Here is a 21,923-nt window from a genome sequence, read left to right as displayed (position 1 = left end):
ACAGAGTTCCATAAACTTACCTATTACACAGACTTTTCATTTAGCGCTGTGTGCAGAAATCTTGAGGCAAGAATGGGCATTACTACTTGATTACAAATCCAAACCAAATAAGGAAGCTGGTCAGCCCAGGTGTGATTTTGGCCTAGTTCTTCTCATGACAATCGTCAAGATTGCTTGCACCTGTAACCCATACCAGAAGTCCAGTATGAACCAGAAATATATACATACATTTCTATTGGCGATGGCTACAAATCTTAGATTTCTTTGAGCTCCCACAATCGTAATAATTACCATTGTTCCATGGAGCCATGTGCACGTGTGCGTTGTTTTCCCATTAGATGTGATACCCCGTATGATATGCAGCTATTAGCCACAGCGTATTGTTGGAACACTCTGTCTGGGGCAAAGGTTGCTCTGTATTCCGGGTGCTTGGGAGAGGCAACAACGTGAGGACTTCTAGTGTCCTGGCCCCACTGATGGACCTCCTGATGGCACCTGGGGTTTTTGGCCACTGTGTGACACAGAGTGTTGGACTGGATGGGCCATTGGCCTGATCCAACATGGCTTCTCTTATGTTCTTATGATGTATGCTCCTTGGGAAAGTACAAATGTATATGATTTCTCCATCCCTTTTCTAAGGTTAAAGGGTGATAATCGTTGGCTGCACATTCATGGATGCATGAACCTGTGCTATGCATGGCCCATTACAGCGTTCACATAGCGAGGGATGCACTTTCTGGATACCCCTCTAGGCATGTGGGGTTCACAGAAAGGCCAACACACTATTCAGATTAAAATAACATGTTTCAGTGGCAGCTGCCACTACAGTGTTAGTTTTATTTTCTGTCAGTCCTCTTTCCTGGCATATTTTTAATTAGCTGGTCTTCCTCTGTATATCTGGCTCCACCTCCTGGGGCAGCCATTCTGTGGTTCTGCCCACCCACCACCCAGTGTCAGAATTCCAAAAGCACCCACGGGCTCAAAAAGGTTGGGGACCCCGGCACTAAATAAAGCAAAAAGAGATCAGGATTGTTCATATTATCCGCTGAAAATCCAGTTCTCCCTCCCCCCTTATTTGTCATTTTTATATTTCACATTATCTGTGAAGCTCAGCTTTATACTTTTTTTATCCTCTGAAGAACTTGCTGTGGAGGGTTCTTCTAAGAAAACCTGCCCACTTACAGCTGAGCATGACCCTGAACCCTGTCAGTTGAAGCATAAAGCTCTGTCTGCTGCTCCATAAAAAGAGCATGGGATAACGTAAATGAATACATTTCGATCTTGGCTTCTAGTGTTACAGATATATATGACATTTAGTATTAATCTGAGGTAAAAAGAATTTGATACTTGAAGGCAATGATGGTTAGGGGGAGAAAGATGATACAGCTATGGGTTTTCTCGTCATAATGCCGGAAAATACTATTCATCATTAAGACTGAGGCACTTTGTCCCATCAGCTGGAAATTTAGTGTGAATTTACCTGAAGAATGATGTTAGTCATAGAAGCCTAAGTAAGCAAAAAAAATTTCGATAAGTGTCTGCATAGACTGCAAAGAAAAAAACATTCCAAATGTAATGGAGGCACACTTGGGCAAACTTGGGCTTCAGAGAACCTGTTTGACCTGCCATTACAGCAGTATATCAATATATTGATATTGTAGTGCCTTTTTTAAAAAAATTAAAAAATGAAACCGCTCGTATTCGGAGCAGCAGGGAGAAGGAGAGGAAGGGAATGTAATTGTAAGCCTTTTCGACGTTCTTTGAGGTTAAGAAAAGTGGGATATAAAAACCTACTCTTTTTCTACTGCAGTGGCCTTGGCAAATGAACTCCTATAACTTCTCTGAAGTTCAGAAATTTTAAGCCATCCCTGGTGTCTACAGTCCTGTTCCCTGTAAGGTTCTGTAAATACCCTCATCTCGGCCTTTTTCCTTCCTTCCAACTTCAGGTTTGTAGCAGCAGTTAGCACTTTCTCTATGAGATCTTTAGAACCGGAAGTTCAAAAAGCCACCTTTTTCTTTAAACAAAGCCAAAATTGAAGGAGCCCCATGGCATAGAGTGGTAAGCTGCAGTACTACAGCCCAAGTTGTTCTCACTTCCCAAGTTCAATCCCTGTGGAAACTGGGTCCAGGTAACCGGCTCAAGGTTGACTCACCTTCCATCCTTCCGAGGTTGGTAAAATGAGTTGCTTGGGGATAAAGTGTAGAGATGACTGGGGAAGGCAATGGCAAACGACCCCCGTAAGAAAGGTCTGCCCAAAAAATGTCCTGATGTGACATCACCCCATGGGTCGGGAATAATGCGGTGTTTGCACAGGGGACTACCTTTACCTTTTTAAAATCTTCACATTCTGTCCTATATGGAAACTGTAGGAAAATAGTTCATTTTTCACCATTCACTGTCTCCTAATAGGGCAGTTTTGTACAGGACAGGATTTGTGGGGCTGTTTTTTAAGAGCAGCCTTCTCTGTAAGTTTCTAGTCTGGAATTTTAAGTCTGACTCCGTAAGAAAACTTTCAGCTGCTGTTTGGGATGACGGTTGGAAGGAAGAAAGGGGGAAGATATTCTGAAACTTACAGAACCTTGTGTAACTGCCAGAATTGCTACTGGAAAAGTAATTGTGGACTGCAGGAATGGGTTCTAAGCAGTGTTTCCTCTAAGCTGAGTTAGTGTGAGCTAGCTCACAGTTTTTTAGCCTCTGGCTCACACATTTTTGTCCTAGCTCAAAAATGGCCCCAGAGCAAAGTAATGTATGCAGTAGCTCAGTTTTATTGCCAGTAGCTCACAACTTTATTCCAGTAGCTCACAAAGCAGAATTTTTGCTCACAAGACGCCACAGCTTAGAGGGAACACTGGTTCTATGCACTCCATGAGTGTGCTTGTGCAGTCTTGCAACATCATAGGGACCCTGTCAAAAGGCACTTCCATGGCTTTCCAGGTTTCCCTGAACCTAAGCAAAGGTGTAGGAGTGTATTTGTCAAAATTAATTGCAAGAGAGTCCGTTCCCATTGTGCTTGGGTAATAAGTGTGATAAACAAAAAACAACTATTCTACCACACTTAAAATGAATGACTTATCTAAAGTCGTTCGTTTTAAGTGTGGTAAAATAGTTGGTTTTTGTTTAGTGGTTTTCTTTTGTTTTTTGGTGCACATTTCTGCCAAGGGTGCAGTAACGCGATATCTTAATAGCACAGCAATGCAAGAAATTGAAATGCAAACAAGTAACTCATTTTGCCCTCCCAAATTTTTTATGTCCTTTATACATAAGGGATTTATTTTGACGGGGATTACTTTTTGAGTTGGTGCGTACGTTACAGGGCTACTCTCTGGAAAGGCAAGGAAAAAAATAAACCTTTGCCACCGCCCACCAAACTATAATGTTGTAAAAAAGGTGGTGGTGGGCTGTTCTAGTGATCCGTGGATTTTGATGCCCATCTTGAATTTGGTATTTTTACCATCCAGCCTGTATATTACACCTTATGATTCTCTCCAAAGGTTTTGGGGTGTTTGATGGCCAGGTATGGAAAAGTTATGTATTTCAGGGGGGATTCATTTGGTATACTCTTTATGGTATCCTGGGCGTTCTCCATAACGTAGGCCTTTTCAGATCAGTGGGTTCATTTTTGTATTTTTCAGACATGCTTATGGGAATGTTCATAAAGTTTGAGTGACAACCCAAGTAAATTCATAAATGTGCCATATCTCTAAGCCCATTCTTCATTTGCAAAATTGCTGTCATTTTGTCTTGAAGACACTGTGACAGGCTATTATTATGGTAACTGCAGCTGTATGGATTTTCTAAGTATATATCACTTTTCGGCTAGTTTGTGTATTGAAAATTTCAGTATAGTAAGTTTTGTACAGTCAAAAAGAAGTACCTCTTTGGGTGTTTTATAAAATGATAGAGGTTTGTGCAGATTGTGTTAAATGAAGGAAACATTGGTGTAATTCCTAGATAATAAAGCATTTTTTAAAATTAATAGATGGGTTGAGGGGAGGGGGGCAGTATTATTGAAGGGGGAGTAAAGGGGGGCTTAAATGAAGCCGTACCTGTTATTTATGAATACTTATGTATAAGTTCTGTTCCTTTACTAATAGACTGATTTTGTAAAGCAGATACTAAAGTGATCTTATTTACCTTTACCTTTAGAGTATTAAAGGAAGGAATTGTATTAAATGAAAGAAACATTGGTGTAATTCTTAGATACTAAAACTTTTTTTAAAGTAATAGATGGGTTGAGGGGAGGAGGGTTGTATTATTGAGGGGGGAAGTAAAGGGGGGTTATATGAAGCCGTACCTGTTATTTATGAATACTTATGTATAAGTTCTGTTCCTTTCCTGGTAGACTGATTTTAGCGGATGCTAAAAGTGATCTTATACCAAAAGGAGAGCCAGTTTGGTATAGTGGTTAAGAATGTGGACTCTTATCTGGGAGAACCGGGTTTGATTCCCCACTCCTCCACTTGCACCTGCTGGCATGGCCTTGGGTCAGCCATAGCTCTGGCAGAGGTTGTCCTTGAAAGGGCAGCTGCTGTGAGAGCCCTCTCCAGCCCCACCCACCTCACAGGGTGTCTGTTGTGGGGGAGGAAGGTAAAGGAGATTGTGAGCCGCTCTGAGACTCTTCGGAGTGGAGGGCGGGATATAAATCCAATATCTTCTTCATCTTCTTCTTCTTATTCTGTGTTGCTCAAAATAACTATGACTGAGTAGAGTCAGAAGGATGTGAAATGACTGGGGCAGTTAGAAGAGGTAGGGGCAGGGGTAGAATTCTCTCAGGAGCTCATTTGCATATTAGGCCACACACCCCTGATGTAGCCAATCCTCCAAGAGCTTGCAAAAAAGAGCCTTGTAAGTTCTTGGAGGATTGGCTACATCAGGGGTGTGTGGCCTAATATGCAAAGGAGCTCCTGATAGAAGTCCACCCTGGGTAGGGGTGTCCTGGCCCCACCTGGTGGAAAGTGCTGTCAAATCACAGCCAACTTATGGAGGGAGACCCCATGGGGTTTTTTTTAGCAAGAGACAAACAGAGATGGTTTGCCATTGCTTGCCCCTGTGTAGCAAGCCTGGACTTCCAAGTACTAAGGACTCTGCTTAGATTCTGAGATCTGATAAGACTGGGCTAGATTGCGTCATCGTGGGAAGAGCAGACAAGGTCTTTGTTCTTCGTGCGGAGGCGATTGTCAAAAGTGGGGAAGGACAAGATTGAAATCTTCCGAGAAAGCAACAGCGATACATACTGTCTAACACGATGCCCAGTTCTAACTAGATCCACGCCTGTAACTGTTGGCAGAACTCCTCCCGCTTGGCACTTAGGTGTTTCCCAGAGATGGTAAGCGCTGCTGACCACAAGACAAGTATCAAAGACCGTACTCAAGTTTCGCCATTTAGAATGTTCCTGCTCCCCCAATTCATTTTAGTTTCTCAAAATATTGTTTGTGTCAAAATTTGGAGATATTTATAGATTGGGGTTTTTTTTCTCATCTATTTTTGTCGGTCTGGGACAAATTTTGAATGAAGAGGTTCAAAACAGGAAATGTGTTCAAACAGGTGGGCAGTCCCTCCCAAGACTTTCCAGAACTTTACCCACAGGTTCATATTTTCTTCTGACACAATATCAAAGCAAAGTAAAAGTGCAGCACCTTGAGTTATCTGTTATCAGAAGAGGAATGTTTCCAGTAAAAGCAGGAAATGGCTCATACAAAGCAAAGCATCTTTCCTTATATGCATATCACAGTTCACTGCCAGTAATTGTTTTTACTTTTAAGCATGCTTCAGTTTTTTTCTACCATAGCAGTGAGAGTCTAGGACAGGCCCATAGCCACAGGGGGAGCTGTGGGGGCACTGTCCCCAACTTCCATGGGGGGGCCCCGACTTCCAAGTGGGCCTCCCTGGCTTCTACCATATTTCTACATATATACTTCAGCATCTAATTTTTTTTGGGGGGGTGGGGGGAGGGTTTCAGGTCAGAACTCAGTCTGCTAAATATAAATACATTTTTGTCCTACACTTAAAAAACAAAAAAACCCTCTGAAATATAACAAAATTACTATTTTGTGACCGTAATAGGTGAATAAGTAAATCAACCCATCGAGATTATTAATTTAAACCACTCCGCAACCATTTATGAGTAAGTGGTATAGATGGTAAAAACCTGAGTTTGAATGTTACTTTATCCAAGGAATTTCAAGAAGCTCCTTCAACTGGTCACTCCGTAATGTGGTTTCTCAACAGTTACAGTCTCAGATTTAACAAAGTGCTTCCTCTTTCACTTCCAGAAACTGTACCAGTTGAAATTGTGCTAGCTCTGAGAGCACCTCAGAAGAAAACATCCTTTTCAGCCTGTATTTTGTGAGGAACAAGTGATATTCCTCTGTCCTAAACTCCCAGTCACTAATATGAATTTGAATTGACTGGCAAGCAGCTTGGCTCCTGCATGGTGGCTTGGTCGCCGTAGCTAGTGATGGGTTCTACCCAGCTCAAGAACCCGATCATCTTTCTTTATTAAGGGCATTTATGTGACATTAACAACCCCCCCTCCCTGAAGAGACCCAAAGAGACTTACAGAAAACCTCCCAAAATACAGCAGCCAATTTGTACAATCTCATTTCAATAAAAGAGGGAAACCCCACTGCTTGCACGCAAGGTTGTAGTCCCTTCTTGACTCTAAAGTTTTGTGGTTGGCTGCCTCAGCTTGGCCAATTTCAGAGCCTCCAGCTTTTGCCACTACCCCAGAAAGCTTCTGAGAAGTGGCAAGCCCCACAGTGGATGAGAAAGGGTGACCCCCGACTTTTTAAAAAGCCCCCCAAGTTCTAAAATCCTGGCTACGTCCCTAGACTAGGATCAGCCCAGGGTACTTTTCCACCTTCCTCTCCCCCACCCAAGCAATTTGCATCCAGCAGCTCCATCCATCCCCCCTCCCTTACCCATTCCACGTGGCTTCTCTGCCTCCCTCCTCTGCTGCCTTGGCTCCTGCAATGCCCTGCATTTTCCTGTTCCGGAAATTGAATGGGTTCGGGCAGACCATGTTCGTGCCCCTAAACTAATAAAAAAAGTTTCATGCTCAACATCCAAACCACCCGGGTCCTTGGTGTGTGGGGAGGGGTCTTAAGGGGGGCAGAATGTCAATGCCTTGCCATGAAAGTGTTAATGCTCTGAAGCCATTTCCTGTACCGCTGTGTTATCTCTTTTCTCCCTCTTTCCCATGCCTTGCACCTGCTAGTATTATGACTATATGCAGTTTGGTAACCAAATGTATCCAGATCCACAACCTTGGATTGTGAGAACACTGTCTAAAAAATGCTTGAGGAAGTAACAGAATGGGGGGAAGGGGCATTGCTTTCTATACCTATATTATCGATACTTTCCTGTTTAACCCCTGATCTAACTCAGACCACCTGTCTGAGAGTACCTACTTGGGATTCTAAATAAATGGAACTTATGGAATATTACGAGTCTGTTTTATTGAGTATCCGGGGGGGAGCCTGACAGTGCCCTGTTCAGCTCTCCTAGCTCCGGCGACTGCAGCTGACACTTCACCAACTCACCAATGACAGAAAAAGAAAGCAGGCTGTACCAACTGGAAGTTGGGGGTCCACTTGGAAGTCAGGGGGCAGTGCCCCCACAGCCCTCTCCCCCGGTGACAATGGATTGGTCCTAGTCTCTCACTGCTAGCTGTATGCATGCCCCCTTATCTTCTCACAGCACTGGGCAGCGCATATGCAGGAGCGCAAGTGTCAGAAGGGCCTGAGCAGGCAGGAGTGGGAAGAATAATTGGGTGAGAATCAGGAGAGCACAGGTGCGGGGCAGCAGTGAGCCCCACTGGAAGTCCCAGTCCCCGGTAGCTGCCCCATCTTGGGATACATTGGCGCCAATGTTCCCTCTAAGCTGCAGAGTCTTGTGAGCAAAAATTCCTGGCCCTAAGGACATCTGACTTGCCTCCGCCAGGGCCTTTTTGGCCCTGGCCCCTGCCTGGTGGAATCAACTCCCTGTGGAGAGCCGGGCCCTACCTGAACTACTGCCATTTTGTAAGGCCTTCAAGACGCAGCTGTTCCGCCAGGCTTATGGTTGAGGCAGTGGGTGTCCTATTATCCATCATTTGGCCTCCCTCCATTGTGCCCATGTGAACCTGTACTTTTACCGCAGCGCTATCTTAACTTATTGCTATTGCCATCATTTAAATGTGGGCCTATAACCGGTTACTTGATATGCTGTGGCCTTTTCGCCGGTGCTGCATTTTATTTATTGCTTTACTGTTTTTACTGTTTAATTTTAATGTGGTGTTTTAACTTTGTTCTGTAGGTTTTTATTGTTATTATTCTATGTTGTGATCCTCCTTGAGCCCGGTTACAGGAAAAGGCGGAATATAAGCCTACAAAATAAAATAAAATAAATAAATTCTGCTTTGTGAGCTAGTGGTATTAAAGTTGTGAGCTGCTGCTTAAAGTAGTGTGCTCTGGGGCCAGCCGTCCGGAGCAAAGACAAAAATGTGTGAGCTGGAGGCTAAAAATCTGTGAGCTAGCTCACGCTCACTCAGCTTAGAGGGAACACTGGTTGGCACTAGCCCTGTGTGTGAGCCAAATTAGCAGGCATTTGAGCATAATTACAAAGTAGTGGTTCTCACCTTTGAAGGGGTAGAGAATAGTGAAGCTCTGTAGAAGGATAAGACTCTGAGGCAGGTGTTTCCTTCCTGCCATGCCGGATAGGACAGAGATGGATTGGACAATCTCTAGCCTTGGATGCTCGTAGGATTGTATTGGATTTGTAGGCATGGCTGTATCCTTACTCCACTATCCTCCCAGTGTTGTTTTTGAGTTCAGAAAGGGCCCCTGCTTTGTTCTTCATTCTCTGTACATCAGTTTAGGAAGTAGGGTCAGAGAAAACTCTTGCTATTCAGATAGCGGCAGGAGATTCTAACCCCAATCCACAGATCCTGAAGATGGCAACCTGGGATAGCACCTTCTCAGTTCTGGCACTGAAAGAACCAGAGAGCCAGTTTGATGTAGTGGTTAAGTGCGCGGACTTTTATCTGGGAGAACTGGGTTTGAGTCCCCACTCCTCCACTCGCAGCTGCTGGAATGGCCTTGGGTCAGCCATAGCTCTGGCAGAGGTTGTCCTTGAAAGGGCAGCTGCTGTGAGAGCCCTCTCAGCCCCACCCACCTCACAGGGTGTCTGTTGTGGGGGAGAAGATATAGGAGATTGTAAGCCGCTCTGAGTCTCTGTTTCAGAGAGAAGGGCAGGGTATAAATCTTCAGTCTTCTTCTTCCTTCTCTTCTTCCGCCTCCTCCTCCTCCTCTTCAAAACTCTGGGACTCTCTTCCCAGAGAGACTCGCCTGTCCACTGCTGCTGTGGTCTTCTGCCAGTGGAGGAAAACTTTTTTGTTTCAGCAGGTGCTCCTCCAGTGATTCCTCTTGCCCCATTTTTAGTTATCGTTTTTATGACTGTGAATTTTATTGTATGTTTTTAATTCTTCAGCCACCTTGGTGGCCCTGATGAGGGCAAAAGGGCAGGGCATAAATTTTGTAACTGATTAAAATCAGTCTTTGTCTATATCGGCAGGCTGCACATGTGGAGCAGATGGTGCAAGATTGAGAAAGAGTGGCAGCTGCTGCAAGATCTGTAATTTTTTTTATTTTGATGACATTTTTAAAAGAAGATTGCAGATTTATACCTTGCCCTTCTCTCTGCATCAGAGACTCAGAGCGGCTTGCAATCTCCTATATCTTCTCCCCCCACAACAGACACCCTGTGAGGTGGGTGGGGCTGAGAGAGCTTTCACAGCAGCTGCCCTTTCAAGGACAACCTCTGTGATAGCTATGGAGGCTTACAATCTCCTTTATCTTCCTCCCCCACAACAGACACCCTGTGAGGTGGGTGGGGCTGAGAGAGCTTTCACAGCAGCTGCCCTTTCAAGGACAACCTCTGTGATAGCTATGGAGGCTTACAATCTCCTTTATCTTCCTCCCCCACAACAGACACCCTGTGAGGTGGGTGGGGCTGAGAGGGCTCTCAGAGCCAGTTTGGTGTAGTGGTTAAGTGTCCGGACTCTTATCTGGGAGAACCTGCTGGAATGGCCTTGGGTCAGCCATGGCTTTCACAAGAGTTGTCCTTGAAAAGGCAGCTGCTGTGAGAGCCATCCCAGCCCTACCCACCTCACAGGGTGTCTGTTGTGGGGGGAGAAGATATAGGAGATTGTAAGTATCTGATTCAGGGAGAAGGGCGGGATATAAATCTGCAGTTCTTCTTCTTCTGTCACAGCAGCTGCCCTTTCAAGGACAACTCCTGTGATAGCTATTGCTAACCAAGGCCATTCCAGCAGCTGCAAGTGGAGGAGTGGGGAATCAAACCTGGTTCTCCCAGATAAGAGTCCGCACACTTAACCACTACAACAAACTGGCTGTTTGGCTAGGGGGTTAGCATGTTTTGGCTAGGTGGTTCTTTTGTGGGTTTCTGTGGACATTTTCTTTGTCACTGTTGGGAAGAGGCTGCTAGATTCCATGGCTCTCCTAATGCAGCAAAGCTCATCTTACATTGTGCAAAGTTAACAGTCCACTGCTAGTAGCTGTATCTTAGTAGAGAGTCGGGGTTTTGTTCCCATCATCCACTAGGCAGCTTCTGCTCAAGAGAAGACAGGATTCTTTTTGTGTGTCCCTGGGGAATTTCCAAATCAGAGCTCTGTCTTTTTGCTCAGCGAGTCAAGAGATTGTGTAGGTGGGGACACTTCCATCAAATGCCATGACATCATGCATAGACAGTGCTAGGAAAGACCTTAATCTATCAAAGGTTACAACATGTTTGCAGTTAGTAGGCTGTAAGCAGAGGACCTGTAGGGGCATCTGTGTTTTTTTTACTCCCTCGCTATTTCTCTTTTCCCTTCCCTGAAAGCCCCAGTAGCCTCTCCCCTCTTCCTGCTTCCTTGACGCTTCACGCCAATTCGGTGTAGTGGTTAAGGGTGCAGGCTCTTATCTGGGAGAACCGGGTTTGATTCCCCCTTGCAGCTGCTGGAATGGCCTTGGGTTAGCCATAGCTATCGCAGGAGTTGTCCTTGGAAGGGCAGCGTCTGGGAGAGCTCTCTCAGCCCCACCCACCTCACAAGGGTGTCTGTTGTGGGGGAGGAAGATAAAGGAGATTGTGAGCCGCTCTGAGACTCTTCGGAGTGGAGGGCGGGATATAAATCCAATATCTTCATCTACCTCACAAGGGTGTCTGTTGTGGGGGAGGAAGATAAAGGAGATTGTGAGCCGCTCTGAGACTCTTCGGAGTGGAGGGCGGGATATAAATCCAATATCTTCATCTACCTCACAAGGGTGTCTGTTGTGGGGGAGGAAGATAAAGGAGATTGTGAGCCGCTCTGAGATTCAGAGTGGTGGGCAGGATATAACTCCAATATCATCTTCTTCTCACCCACCAACAAACCCACCTTTATCTACCTCTATGTCTTCAACTTTCCATCGTTCCCTCTTCCTGGCAACCTCTCCCTGAGGAAACTCTCCATGGTGCTGGTCATCATACCAGCCCCAGTTGCACAGCGGGGAACTTGCAAGGAAGGGGGGGGCACCTCACTTTCCCCTGTGTTTGCACTCCCCCAGTTATTTCCTCTTTTCCTCCTCCTGGCAGGCCCACCAATCAACTAGACTTTAATCCGATCCTATCCACAGCTTTATTTATCCCCCACTCCTCCACTTGCACCTGCTGGAATGGCCTTGGGTTAGCCATAGCTATTGCAGGACGTGTCCTTGAAAAGGGCAGCTTCTGGGGGAGCCCTCTCAGCCCCACCCACCTCACAGGGTGTCTGTTGTGGGGGAGAAGATATAGGAGATTGCAAGCTGCTCTGAGTCTTTGATTCAGAGAGAAGGGTGAGCCGCAACTAGGACCCGGACTCGTGGCTCGCCACGCCCCCGGCCCGCCTCCACCCGCCCTCCAATTCCACCCCAGAGGCGGAGCGGGCGAGGCCGCCGCGCCGCTGCCGCCACCCCCCCCCCCCCGCCCTACCGCAGCTGCTCCTCCGAGATGGGCTCAGCCTGAGCCCATCTCGGAGGAGCATCCACGGTGAGCGGAGAAGAGGCGGCAGCAACGCAGCGGCGTCGCCCGCTCCGAGACGGGGTGGCTCGCCACGCTCCCTGGCGCCATTTCCCCCCTTTCCCCCTAGCTCCACCCCAGTGTCTCCTGGCTCCACCCCCAAAGTCTCCTGACTCCACCCCCAAAGTCCCCAGATATTTCTGGGATTGGACTTGGCAACCCTAATTTGAACCTGGGTCTCCCAGATCCCATTTGAAACTCTAACCCAGGGGTGTCAAACATGCATCCTGTGGGCCAGATCCAGCCCATCCACTACTCTTATCCGGCCTGCGAGCAACTGGTCATTACTAGGAGCCTTTTTTGTAGAAAAAACCCAGCAGTGACTCATTTGCATATTAGGCCACTCCCCTGATGTCACCATTGTTTCACACAGGATTTCTTTGGTAGAAAAAGCCCAGTATGGACTCATTTGCCTATTAGGCCACACCCCCTGATGCCAGGCCAGCCGGAACTGCGTTCCTGTGCATTTCTGCTCTTAAAAAAGCACTACACTTTGGTGTAGTGGTTAAGTATGCAGACCCTTATCTGGGAGAACCGGGTTTGATTCCCCACTCCTCCACTTGCACCTGCTGGAATGGCCTTGGGTCAGCCGTAGCTATTGCAGGAGTTGTCCTTGAAAGGGCAGCTGCTGTGAGAGCCCTCTCAGCCCCACCCACCACACAGGGTGTCTGTTGTGGGGGGAGAAGATATAGGAGATTATAAGCTGCTCTGAGTCTCTGATTCAGAGAGAAGGGCGGGGTATAAATCTGCTGTCTTCTTCTTCCTTGATACAACCCTATTCTGGGCATATGTATCTATTAATGTTCAGGCACTGTGCAAAGTCTGTTCTGTTATCTCATGCTTTTTAATGGTGTCTGAAATCCTTTTATTCCAGGGGTGTCGAACATATGGCCCAGGGACCAAATCAGGCCCCTGGAGGGCTCCTATCAGGCCCCTGAGCAACTAGCTGTCATCTGCTTCCTTCTCCCTCTCTCTTGCTCCCTTCTCCCTCTCTCTTGCTCCCTTCTGCATCACAACTTGTTTTGCCAGGCTTGCTCGATCACACAGCAGAGCTACTGATCCAAGCCTCTCTTCCTTCCGAGGATCCTCCTCCTCCTGGTCCCCTGTGGAAGGAAGGAAAGAGCCAAAGCTTCCTTTGCCCACTTCCCTGGATCACACAGGAGAGATACAAAGAAAGCACCATTAGCATCAACGTGCTAATGTCTTAAGCATTTTTTTACTATACGTTTTTTTTTTAAATCTTTAATGCTCTTTGTCTGTGTCCTTTATAAAGTCTGTATCTTCGCTACCTGGCATTACATTTTGTGACACACACGGCCCAGCCCGACAAGGTCTCAGATCCGGCCTTCGTAACAAATGAGTCCGACTATCCTGTTTTTATTCTGCTTTCCTGTTGCTCTTGGCTATTATTTTAATTGCTGCTACTAGCCGCACTTACGTGCATGGATTTATTTTCATTCTCTGTATATATCTGTAAGCCGGCTTCAGGTTTTTTATGCCAAAAGATGTGGGGACTCTTCCCCCCCCCCATGTAATCAGTCCTGCCGTAGAAACAAGAACTCCTGTTATTGGCAATAATGATATTATTTCACAAAGAAAAGCCCACCGCAGAAAACTGCCGCTCGCAATCCTGCTTTCGAAAGTCCTACTTTAAAAATCTCCCGTATGGCGTTCTGTTTAATAATAACCACTCGGCAATTGCAACCGCAAGCTGGCATTTATTGAATATTGTTCCGAAAAAGAAGATGGGACCTTTTTTTTTTTGTATTTTACATTTTTATTCCATAAACAACCAACAAAAAATACAACACAAAGATAAACCAGGATGGAGAAGGATGCTTTGTCAAAAATGTTGAGAGCCGAAACTGGGAAATATAAAGTATGTAACTGGACGCTATTGTATGCTTGGTTAAAAAGGTAAAGGTAGTCCACTGTGCAAGTACCAGTGGTTTCTGACTCTGGGGTGACGTTTCTTTCACAACGTTTTCACTGCAGACTTTTTACGGGGTGGTTTGCCATTGCCTTCCCCAGTCATCTACGCTTTCCCCCCAGCAAGCTGGGGACTCCTTTGACCGACCTCGGAAGGGTGGAAGGCTGGGTCCACCTCGAACCGGCTACCTGAAAACCCTGATTGGTTAGGTAAATGTAAATAAGGGTTTAGCGCAGAGATGGAAGCCGATTAAGAGGTTTACAAATAAATAAGTAGTGGAAGTGGGGTTAACACTATGTTAAAAGAAGTGGGGAGGGTGGGATATAAATCGAATAAAATGAAATCAAATCAAATTAAAGTATTTGATTGTACGTCACAGTATTTTTATTTGTGGAAACTGCAATCTCTGCTACATCCATTATTTTGACTATCAGCTCTTCCATAGATGGTAATTCCCTTCCTTTCCAGTACTGTGCGATTGCAATTCTCGCTGCTGTAACCAAATGTATTATCTATTTCAAACATTTTTCCTTCTTACAAGGTATCAGGTTCAGCAAGAAAAGCTCTGGCTTAAATGGGATAACTACTTTTAACATTTTTTTTGCAGCAGTTCATATAATTTTATCCAATACCCCAAAGATGGGACTGTTTTGAATAGGGTAGCCAAGGCTGCCAGACTAGGAACTTTTGGCTTCTTTAACCTTTTTGCTGTAAGGAAATGTGCTTTTCTCCATTTCGTTTTTCAAAAAGGAAATCGATTGTGGCAGTGCGGTTGGGAGAAGCTTTCGCTTTCTGTATGCCCGTCTTCTGATCACTGTTGCATATTTTAAAAGGAATGAGAAGCCAGCGTCACGTGGGTAAATTATGCCAAGTGGTAGAAGAAAAATGAATATCACCAGCAAGTTTGTCTCTTTTCCCCCCCAATTACAGGTGTCAGAAACTATTTGAAGGAAGCCCTCGTACATATCATCGCTGTGCATGCTGAGGTGAGGTGGTTTCAGTTTATAACAAGTAGAAATGGTTTTAGCAAAAAAAAAAAAGCAAGCAAAACCCTTAAAAGAGCATCAGAAATCCAGCCTTTAGAAACAACTGACCTTTTTAAAGTGCCAGGACCAGGGCTTTTTTTGAGCAGGCATGCAGTTCCGACTGATATGGCATCAGGGGGTGTGGCCTAATATGCAGATAAGTTCCTGCTGGGCCTTTTCTTTAAAAAAAAGCAGTGTGCAAAACATTGGTGATGTCAGGGGGTGTGTCCTAATATGCAAATGAGTTCCTGCTGGGCTTTTATGACCAAAAGAAGCCCTAAACAAGACTGTTAACAAGAGGAAATTTGGAAGGTCATTAATTCATAGAATCACCATCAGTCGGAAGCAGCTTGAGAACACGCCGTGTCATAGGTTTAAAAAATTGTGGTCTTCAAAATTAAGTGTTAATCAGAATTTTTTAAAAAAGAAAACTGAGTTTTTTCAAGTTCTCAGGTTGGGGGGGGGGAGCTTAGGTCAGGTTTATTTAATTTAAATTTTGCTACACTTCATTTAAAAAAAAACACTTGAAATCTCCAGGTATTCACAATCTCAAAAGAACTGGTTCCCAGAGTGCTGTCCCGGATCGTCGAAGCAGTCGCTGAAGAGCTCAGCCGGCTGATGCAGTGCGTCTCATCCTTCAGCAGAAACGGAGCTCTGCAGGTAAGCCAAGCCATGGGAATTCTTTTGCTGGAGAAAGCGAACATAAGAATATTATAGGTGTTATTCATTCCAGAGAAACTCAGAACTGCAGTTCGGGGTGGAGGGAGGGGTCTTGGGATCTCAAATTAAGAACGTAAGAGAAGCCATGTTGGATCATGCCAATGGCCCATCCAGTCCAACACTCTGTGTCACACAGTGGCCAAAAAAACCAGGTGCCATCAGGAGGTCCACCAGTGGGGCCAGGACACTAGAAACCCTCCCACTGTTGCCCCCCCCCCCAAGCACCAAGAATACAGAGCATCACTGCCCCAGACAGAGACCGATTTCCCACTAGCTTTACGCTGCTCTCACACTCCTCTTCTCTGCGGGGGTTCCGTCGGATTTCACACTATCTGCCCCGGGGCTGCAACTAGCTTCGCCTTTTTCACACGGCAAACAGAAACTGGTTTGTAGAGGTTTCTTTTTGCCATGTGAAAAAGGTGAAGCTAGCTACAGCCCCGGGGCAGATAGTGTGAAAACCGACGGAACCCACGCAGAGAAGAGGGACGTGAGAGCAGTGTAAGGCTAGTGGAAAATCGGTAAGAGAGTTCCGTCAGTACCCTGTGGCTGATGGTCACTGATGGACCTCTCTGCCAGATGTTCATCCAATCCCCTCTTGAAGCTGTCTATGCTTATAGCTGCTGCCACCTCTTGTGGCAGTGAATCCCATGTGTTAATCCCATGTGTTAATTCCCAGCACCCACTTCAACAACAGGTCCCAGAATTTTTAAGGAAAGATATGACTGTATATTTTTGAAGTGCAGATAGCACTATAGATACCAGACCCAGAACCCGGCCATCAAGCATATAAATATTTGATTTGTCATGCTGAGTATCCAGTGGGGAGATGGTGTTAGATATTTTTCTGAAGACGCATCTGATGCTTTCAAAGAGCTGCATGTTTGCAGATGCAAAATGTAGTGTGGAAAAACCTGAAAAGTTCAATGCTATGCATAATTGCCTGTTTCATAAGAACCAGTTCTTCTGTGCCTGCTGACACCTTTCCTGGGCTCACAGTTGCGCCCGCTGGCACCAATCCTAGTCCCCGCCAAGTATTTTTAGAAAGTGGGCAGGGCTTGATGGGGCTTTTCCCAGAAAGGCTTCTGATTGGCCATTGGAAAGTTGACTGCTTTGCAGGGTATTTTTTCAAAAAAAATATTGTTTTGGCAGCAGCTGTCACCAAAGCACAACAATCGTCACTGTGTGGCAGCTGTTTTATGACTGGTTCCACCTCCTGTGGCAGCCATTTTATGTCTGGCTCCATCTCCTGTGGCAGCCATTTTATGGCTGCGCCCACCATGTTGTTTCAGAATTTCAATGGTACCTGCAGGCTCCAAAAGGTTGGGGACACCCCTTCTGGATTTGTTCTCCAGGCAAAGCAGTTGAAATTCCAAAAGATTTTACGTTTCAGATTGTGTCCTTTTTTGTCATACGGCTGTCAAATTTATACAGGGGTCTGTCTCTGACAACCCAGGTGCCTGTTTGGTGTAGTGGTTTAAGTGTGCAGACTCTTATCTCGGAGAACCGGGTTTGATTCCCCACTCCTCCACTTGCACCTGCTGGAATGGCCTTGGGTCAGCCATAGCTCTGGTAGAGCTGTCCTTGAAAGGGCAGCTGCTGTGAGAGCCCTCTTAGCCCCACCCACCTCACAAGGTGTCTGTTGTGTTGTATAGGAGATCGTAAGCTGCTCTGAGTCTCTGATTCAGAGAGAAGGGCAGGGTATAAATCTGCAGTCGTCGTCTTCTTCGAAAGTGGGCTTGTTCAGCCAGCAGATAATTCTTCTGTTTTCTACTTAACTTTCACTTGAAGGAAATTAGCATTTTTTAATGTTTTTAAATAAGATATCACGTGTTGAGAAAAAGATAATGAAGCCAACCTCCCACCGCTTGCTCTAGCTGTGCCTCATTGATTTTAGGGCGCTTGCTTTAGAATAACTGCATTTGTTGGAAGGTTGTAGTGCTTGGGAAAAAGTGCCAAGGTGCAATAAGGTTTTGTCTTAACTAAAATGCAAGAGCACTTGAAGTAAAGTGAATCAGAAACAGAGCCAATAATACTATCTTAAATGGGTGAAACATGATAAATCACAATGAATAGAGCAAATAGGGAAGTTCTGAAATATCATCTACAGCTATCAAGGGAAAATGAAATGGTTTATATTCTATACAACATCATACTAGTACACAGGATTACATAAAGCTGCCTTATACCAAATCAGACCCTTGGTCCATCAAGGTCAATAGTGCCTACTTGGACTGGCAGCTGCTGTCCAGGGTCTCAGGCTGATGTCTTTCGCATCACCTGCTACCTGATCATAAAAACGCTTGGGGCTCTTTAGTTTGGAGAAACGTCACTGCCACAGGAGGTGGTGGTGGTTACAAGCATAGACAGCTTCAAGAGGGGATTGGATCCACGTATGGAGCAGAGGTCCATCAGTGGCTATTAGCCACAGGGTATACATGGAACTCTCTGTCTGGGGCAGTGATGCTCTGTATTCTTGGTGCTTGTGGGGGGGGGGGGCCACAGTGGGAGGGCTTCTAGTGCTCTGGCCCAACTGGTGGACCTCCTGATGGCACTTGGTTTTTTGGCCGCTGTGTGACACTGTGTTGGACTGGATGAGCCGTTGGCCTGATCCAACATTGCTTCTCTTATTTTTTTATGGGTCTATGTGCAGAATACTGGACGTGTGCATCAGGATTTTCAAAGGTCCTTTACCAAAAACTGAGATGGTGTGGGGGTATTCCTAGTAGGTTGCTACCTTCAACTTGGGAAACTCCTGGAGATTTGGAGGCATTGCTCGGGGAGGGAGTCGGCAGGGATGTGGGGCAATTAAGTCCATCCTCCAAAGCTGCCATTTCCTTCAAGGTAACAGGTTTCTGTAGTCAAGAGATTGGCTGTCACCCCGGGAGAACTCCAGGCCCCACAGTGACTATAGTGTATAGACCAGGGGTGGCCAAACTGCGACTCGGGAGCCATGCGTGGCTCTTCCAGTTTGGTGTAGTGGTTAAGTGTGTGGACTCTTATCTGGGAGAACCGCGTTTAATTCCCCACTCCTCCACTTACACCGCTGGAATGGCCTTGGGTCAGCCATAGTTTTCACAGGAGTTGTCCTTGAAAGGGCAGCTGCTGTAAGAGCTGTTGTGGGGGGAGAAGATATAGGAGATTGTAAGCCACTCTGAGTCTCTGATTCAGAGAGAAGGGCGGGGTATAAATCTGCAGTCGTCGTCTTCCACACATATTGTGTGGCTCTCAAAGCTCCCACCACCCCATCAGCCAGCTTGAAGAAGGCGTTTCTCTCGTCAAATCGTTTCTCCAAGCCAAGCCAGCTGGAAGCTTGGACAATGCATTTAAAGTTAAAGTTGCTTTCTTTCCATCTCTCCCTCCCCTATCTGAACATAAGAACATAAGAGAAGCCATGTTGGATCGGGCCAACGGCCCATCAAGTCCAACACTCTGTGTCACACAGTGGCAAAAATTTTTATATACACACATACACTGTGGCTAATAGCCACTGATGGACCTGTGCTCCATATTTTTATCTAAACCCTTCTTGAAGGTGGCTATACTTGTGGCCGCCACCACCTCCTGTGGCAGTGAATTCCACATGTTAATCACCCTTTGGGTGAAGAAGTACTTCCTTTTATCCGTTTTAACCTGTCTGCTCAGCAATTTCATCGAATGCCCACGAGTTCTTGTATTGTGAGAAAGGGAGAAAAGTACTTCTTTCTCTACTTTCTCCATCCCATGCATTATCTTGTAAACCTCTATCATGTCACCCCGCAATCTGCCTTCCTGCCTTCCTTGTGACTCTCAGACATCTGACATTTATTCTATGTGGCTCTTATGTTAAGCAGGTTTGCTCACCCTGGTGTAGAAATCGGTGAAGTACCTAGAGAAATTTTCTATGGTCACTCACCAAAAAGGAGTATATGTAAAACACTACTACTTTTCAACATGGGGAAAAGTTTCGTGTTGACAGATTTCACCTCGTTGCACTTCCTTCCTCTTTGGCTCGGTTATACTTTAAGAAGTCAAATCCTCCTTGTTAAAAAAAACATCAAATGCAAGTAACTGTAAGAGCTTTTGTGCTCCAGCGATGACATGAATTTCAGGAATCTATGTAGGTGAACTTTTCCCTAATGTGTGGATTAATAATAATAATAATATTTAATTTATATCCCGCCTTCCCCACCAAAGCAGGCTCAGGGCGGCTCACGACATAAAAACTTCAACAATTAAAACAACGCATATTATAAATCAAACATACATATTATAGATCAGGGATCCCCAACCCCCGGGCCGGGGACCAGTACTGGGCTGCGGCCTGTTTTCAATGGGCCATGCAGCCTTGCAGTCCCGCCCCCCTGCAGCTTTGCCGCCCCCCGTGGCACCTCCTCCTCACCCCAGATTTCACTATTTTAAGATCAGGAAGGGGGCCACGAAGCTCCTCCCAGGCCAATCCCTCACCGATCAGCTGATTGGCTGGGGGGTTAGCCTGAGAAGAGCTTCACGGTCCCTTCCCTGGCCTTAAAATGGTGAAAACGGGGGGGGGGGGGATGCAGCGAGGCTGGGCAGGGGGGGTAAAGGAGGGAGGGAGGATACAGGGGGGAAGATAGATCCAAGCCAGGTTGGTCTGAAGCAGTAGAACAAAGTAGGAGTCAAGCTGCACCTTTAAGAGGCGGCAAGGCTGTGCGGGGTGGGGGGGGAGGAAACGAGGGAGGAAAACGGGGGGAAGAGGAGGCACTGCGGAGGGGTGGGGGGAGGCTGAATTGGTTGCCCCCACCCTGCCAGCCCTGGGGTCGGTCCCTGGGGCCAAAAAGGTTGGGGGCCACTGTTATAGATTATACATTATAAATCATATGTTATAAATTAAAACCATCTAAGTTGATTTGGTGCTTAAATCTTGATGTTACGCATCTTATAGTTTTTCCGCGGCGATGATATTCCTTCTACAATAGATTCTTTCTTAAGTAAAGGCCAGCTGAAAAAGAGCGGTCTTGCAGGCCCTGCTGAACTGGGCGAGGCGCTGCAAGGCCCGCACCTCCTCTGGCAATTGGTTCCACCAGTTGGGTGCTACAATTGAGAAGGCCCTTTCTCTGGTGACTTTCAGTTTGACCTCCCTTGGCCCGGGGATTACCAAGAGATTTTGAGAAACAGAGCGCAGTACCCTCTGGGGAATATATGGGAGAGACGGTACCTAAGGTAGGCAGGTCCTCGGCCATATAGAGCTTTAAAGGTGATAACCAGCACCTTGTAACGAATCCGGTACCCTATTGGCAGCCAGTGCAGTTCCCGCAGCCCCGGCTGTATGTGCTCCCATCTAGAGAGTCCCAATAACAGCCTGACCGCTGCGTTCTGCACTAGCTGTAGTTTCCGGGTTCGGCACAGGGGCAGCCCCATGTAGAGGGCATTACAGTAGTCCAGCCTCGAGGTGACCTTTGAATGGATCACTGTTGCCAGGTCGCTGCGCTCCAGGAAGGGGACCAACTGCCTCGCCCGCCTAAGATGAAAAAAGTGGATATAGCAGTGGCTGCTATCTGGGCCTCCATTGACAGGGCAGGCTCCAATATCTCCCTCAAGCCCTTGACCTTGCATGCCATTTTCAGTGGCGCACTGTCAAATGCTGGTAGTGGGATTTCCCTGCCGAGACCACTGCGACTCAGGCAAAGGACCTCTGTCTTCGCTGGGTTCAACTTCAACCTACTCAGCCTGAGCCATCCTGCCACTGCTTGCAACGCCAGGTCCAGATTTTCTGGGACGCAGTCATGCCATCCATCCATCAGTAGATAGAGTTGGGTGTCATAAGCATATTGGTGACAACCCAACCCATACCTCCGGACAATCAGGGCAAGGGGCGCATGTAGATGTTGAATAACATTGGGGAGAGCACCGCCCCCTGTGGCACCCCACAGTTAAGTGGGTGCCTCTGGGACAGTTCACCCCCAATCGCCACCCTTTGTCCCCGACCATCAAGGAAAGAGGAAAGCCATTGCAAGGCCAACCCCTGAATCCCTGCGTTGGCTAGACGGCGGGTCAGTAACTGATGGTCGGCTGTATCGAATGCAGCCGACAGGTCTAATGGCATCAGCACCACCGAGCCACCTCGATCCAGATGCCATTGGAGGTCATCCACCAGGGCAACCAGCACTGTCTCCGTCCCATGACCTGGGCAAAAGCCGGACTGGTGGGGATCTAAAAC

The 21,923-nt window shown here is 46.5% G+C and overlaps 1 protein-coding gene across 1 annotated transcript in view; it reads left to right on the top strand.

Moving 5' to 3' along the window:
• EXOC2 (exocyst complex component 2) overlaps window positions 1–21,923 on the top strand; it is a 129,738-nt gene that overhangs the window by 95,841 nt on the left and 11,974 nt on the right. Inside the window, exons 23-24 of the mRNA XM_060244259.1 lie at window positions 14,934–14,989; window positions 15,566–15,688. Of these exons, the coding sequence (XP_060100242.1) occupies window positions 14,934–14,989; window positions 15,566–15,688 (179 nt within the window). The remainder of the gene's footprint in view (window positions 1–14,933; window positions 14,990–15,565; window positions 15,689–21,923) is intronic.

The sequence above is a fragment of the Heteronotia binoei genome, chromosome 7 (assembly GCF_032191835.1).
Source record: "Heteronotia binoei isolate CCM8104 ecotype False Entrance Well chromosome 7, APGP_CSIRO_Hbin_v1, whole genome shotgun sequence".
Taxonomy (NCBI): Eukaryota; Metazoa; Chordata; class Lepidosauria; order Squamata; family Gekkonidae; genus Heteronotia; species Heteronotia binoei.
This window is presented reverse-complemented; position numbering and strand designations above follow the sequence as displayed.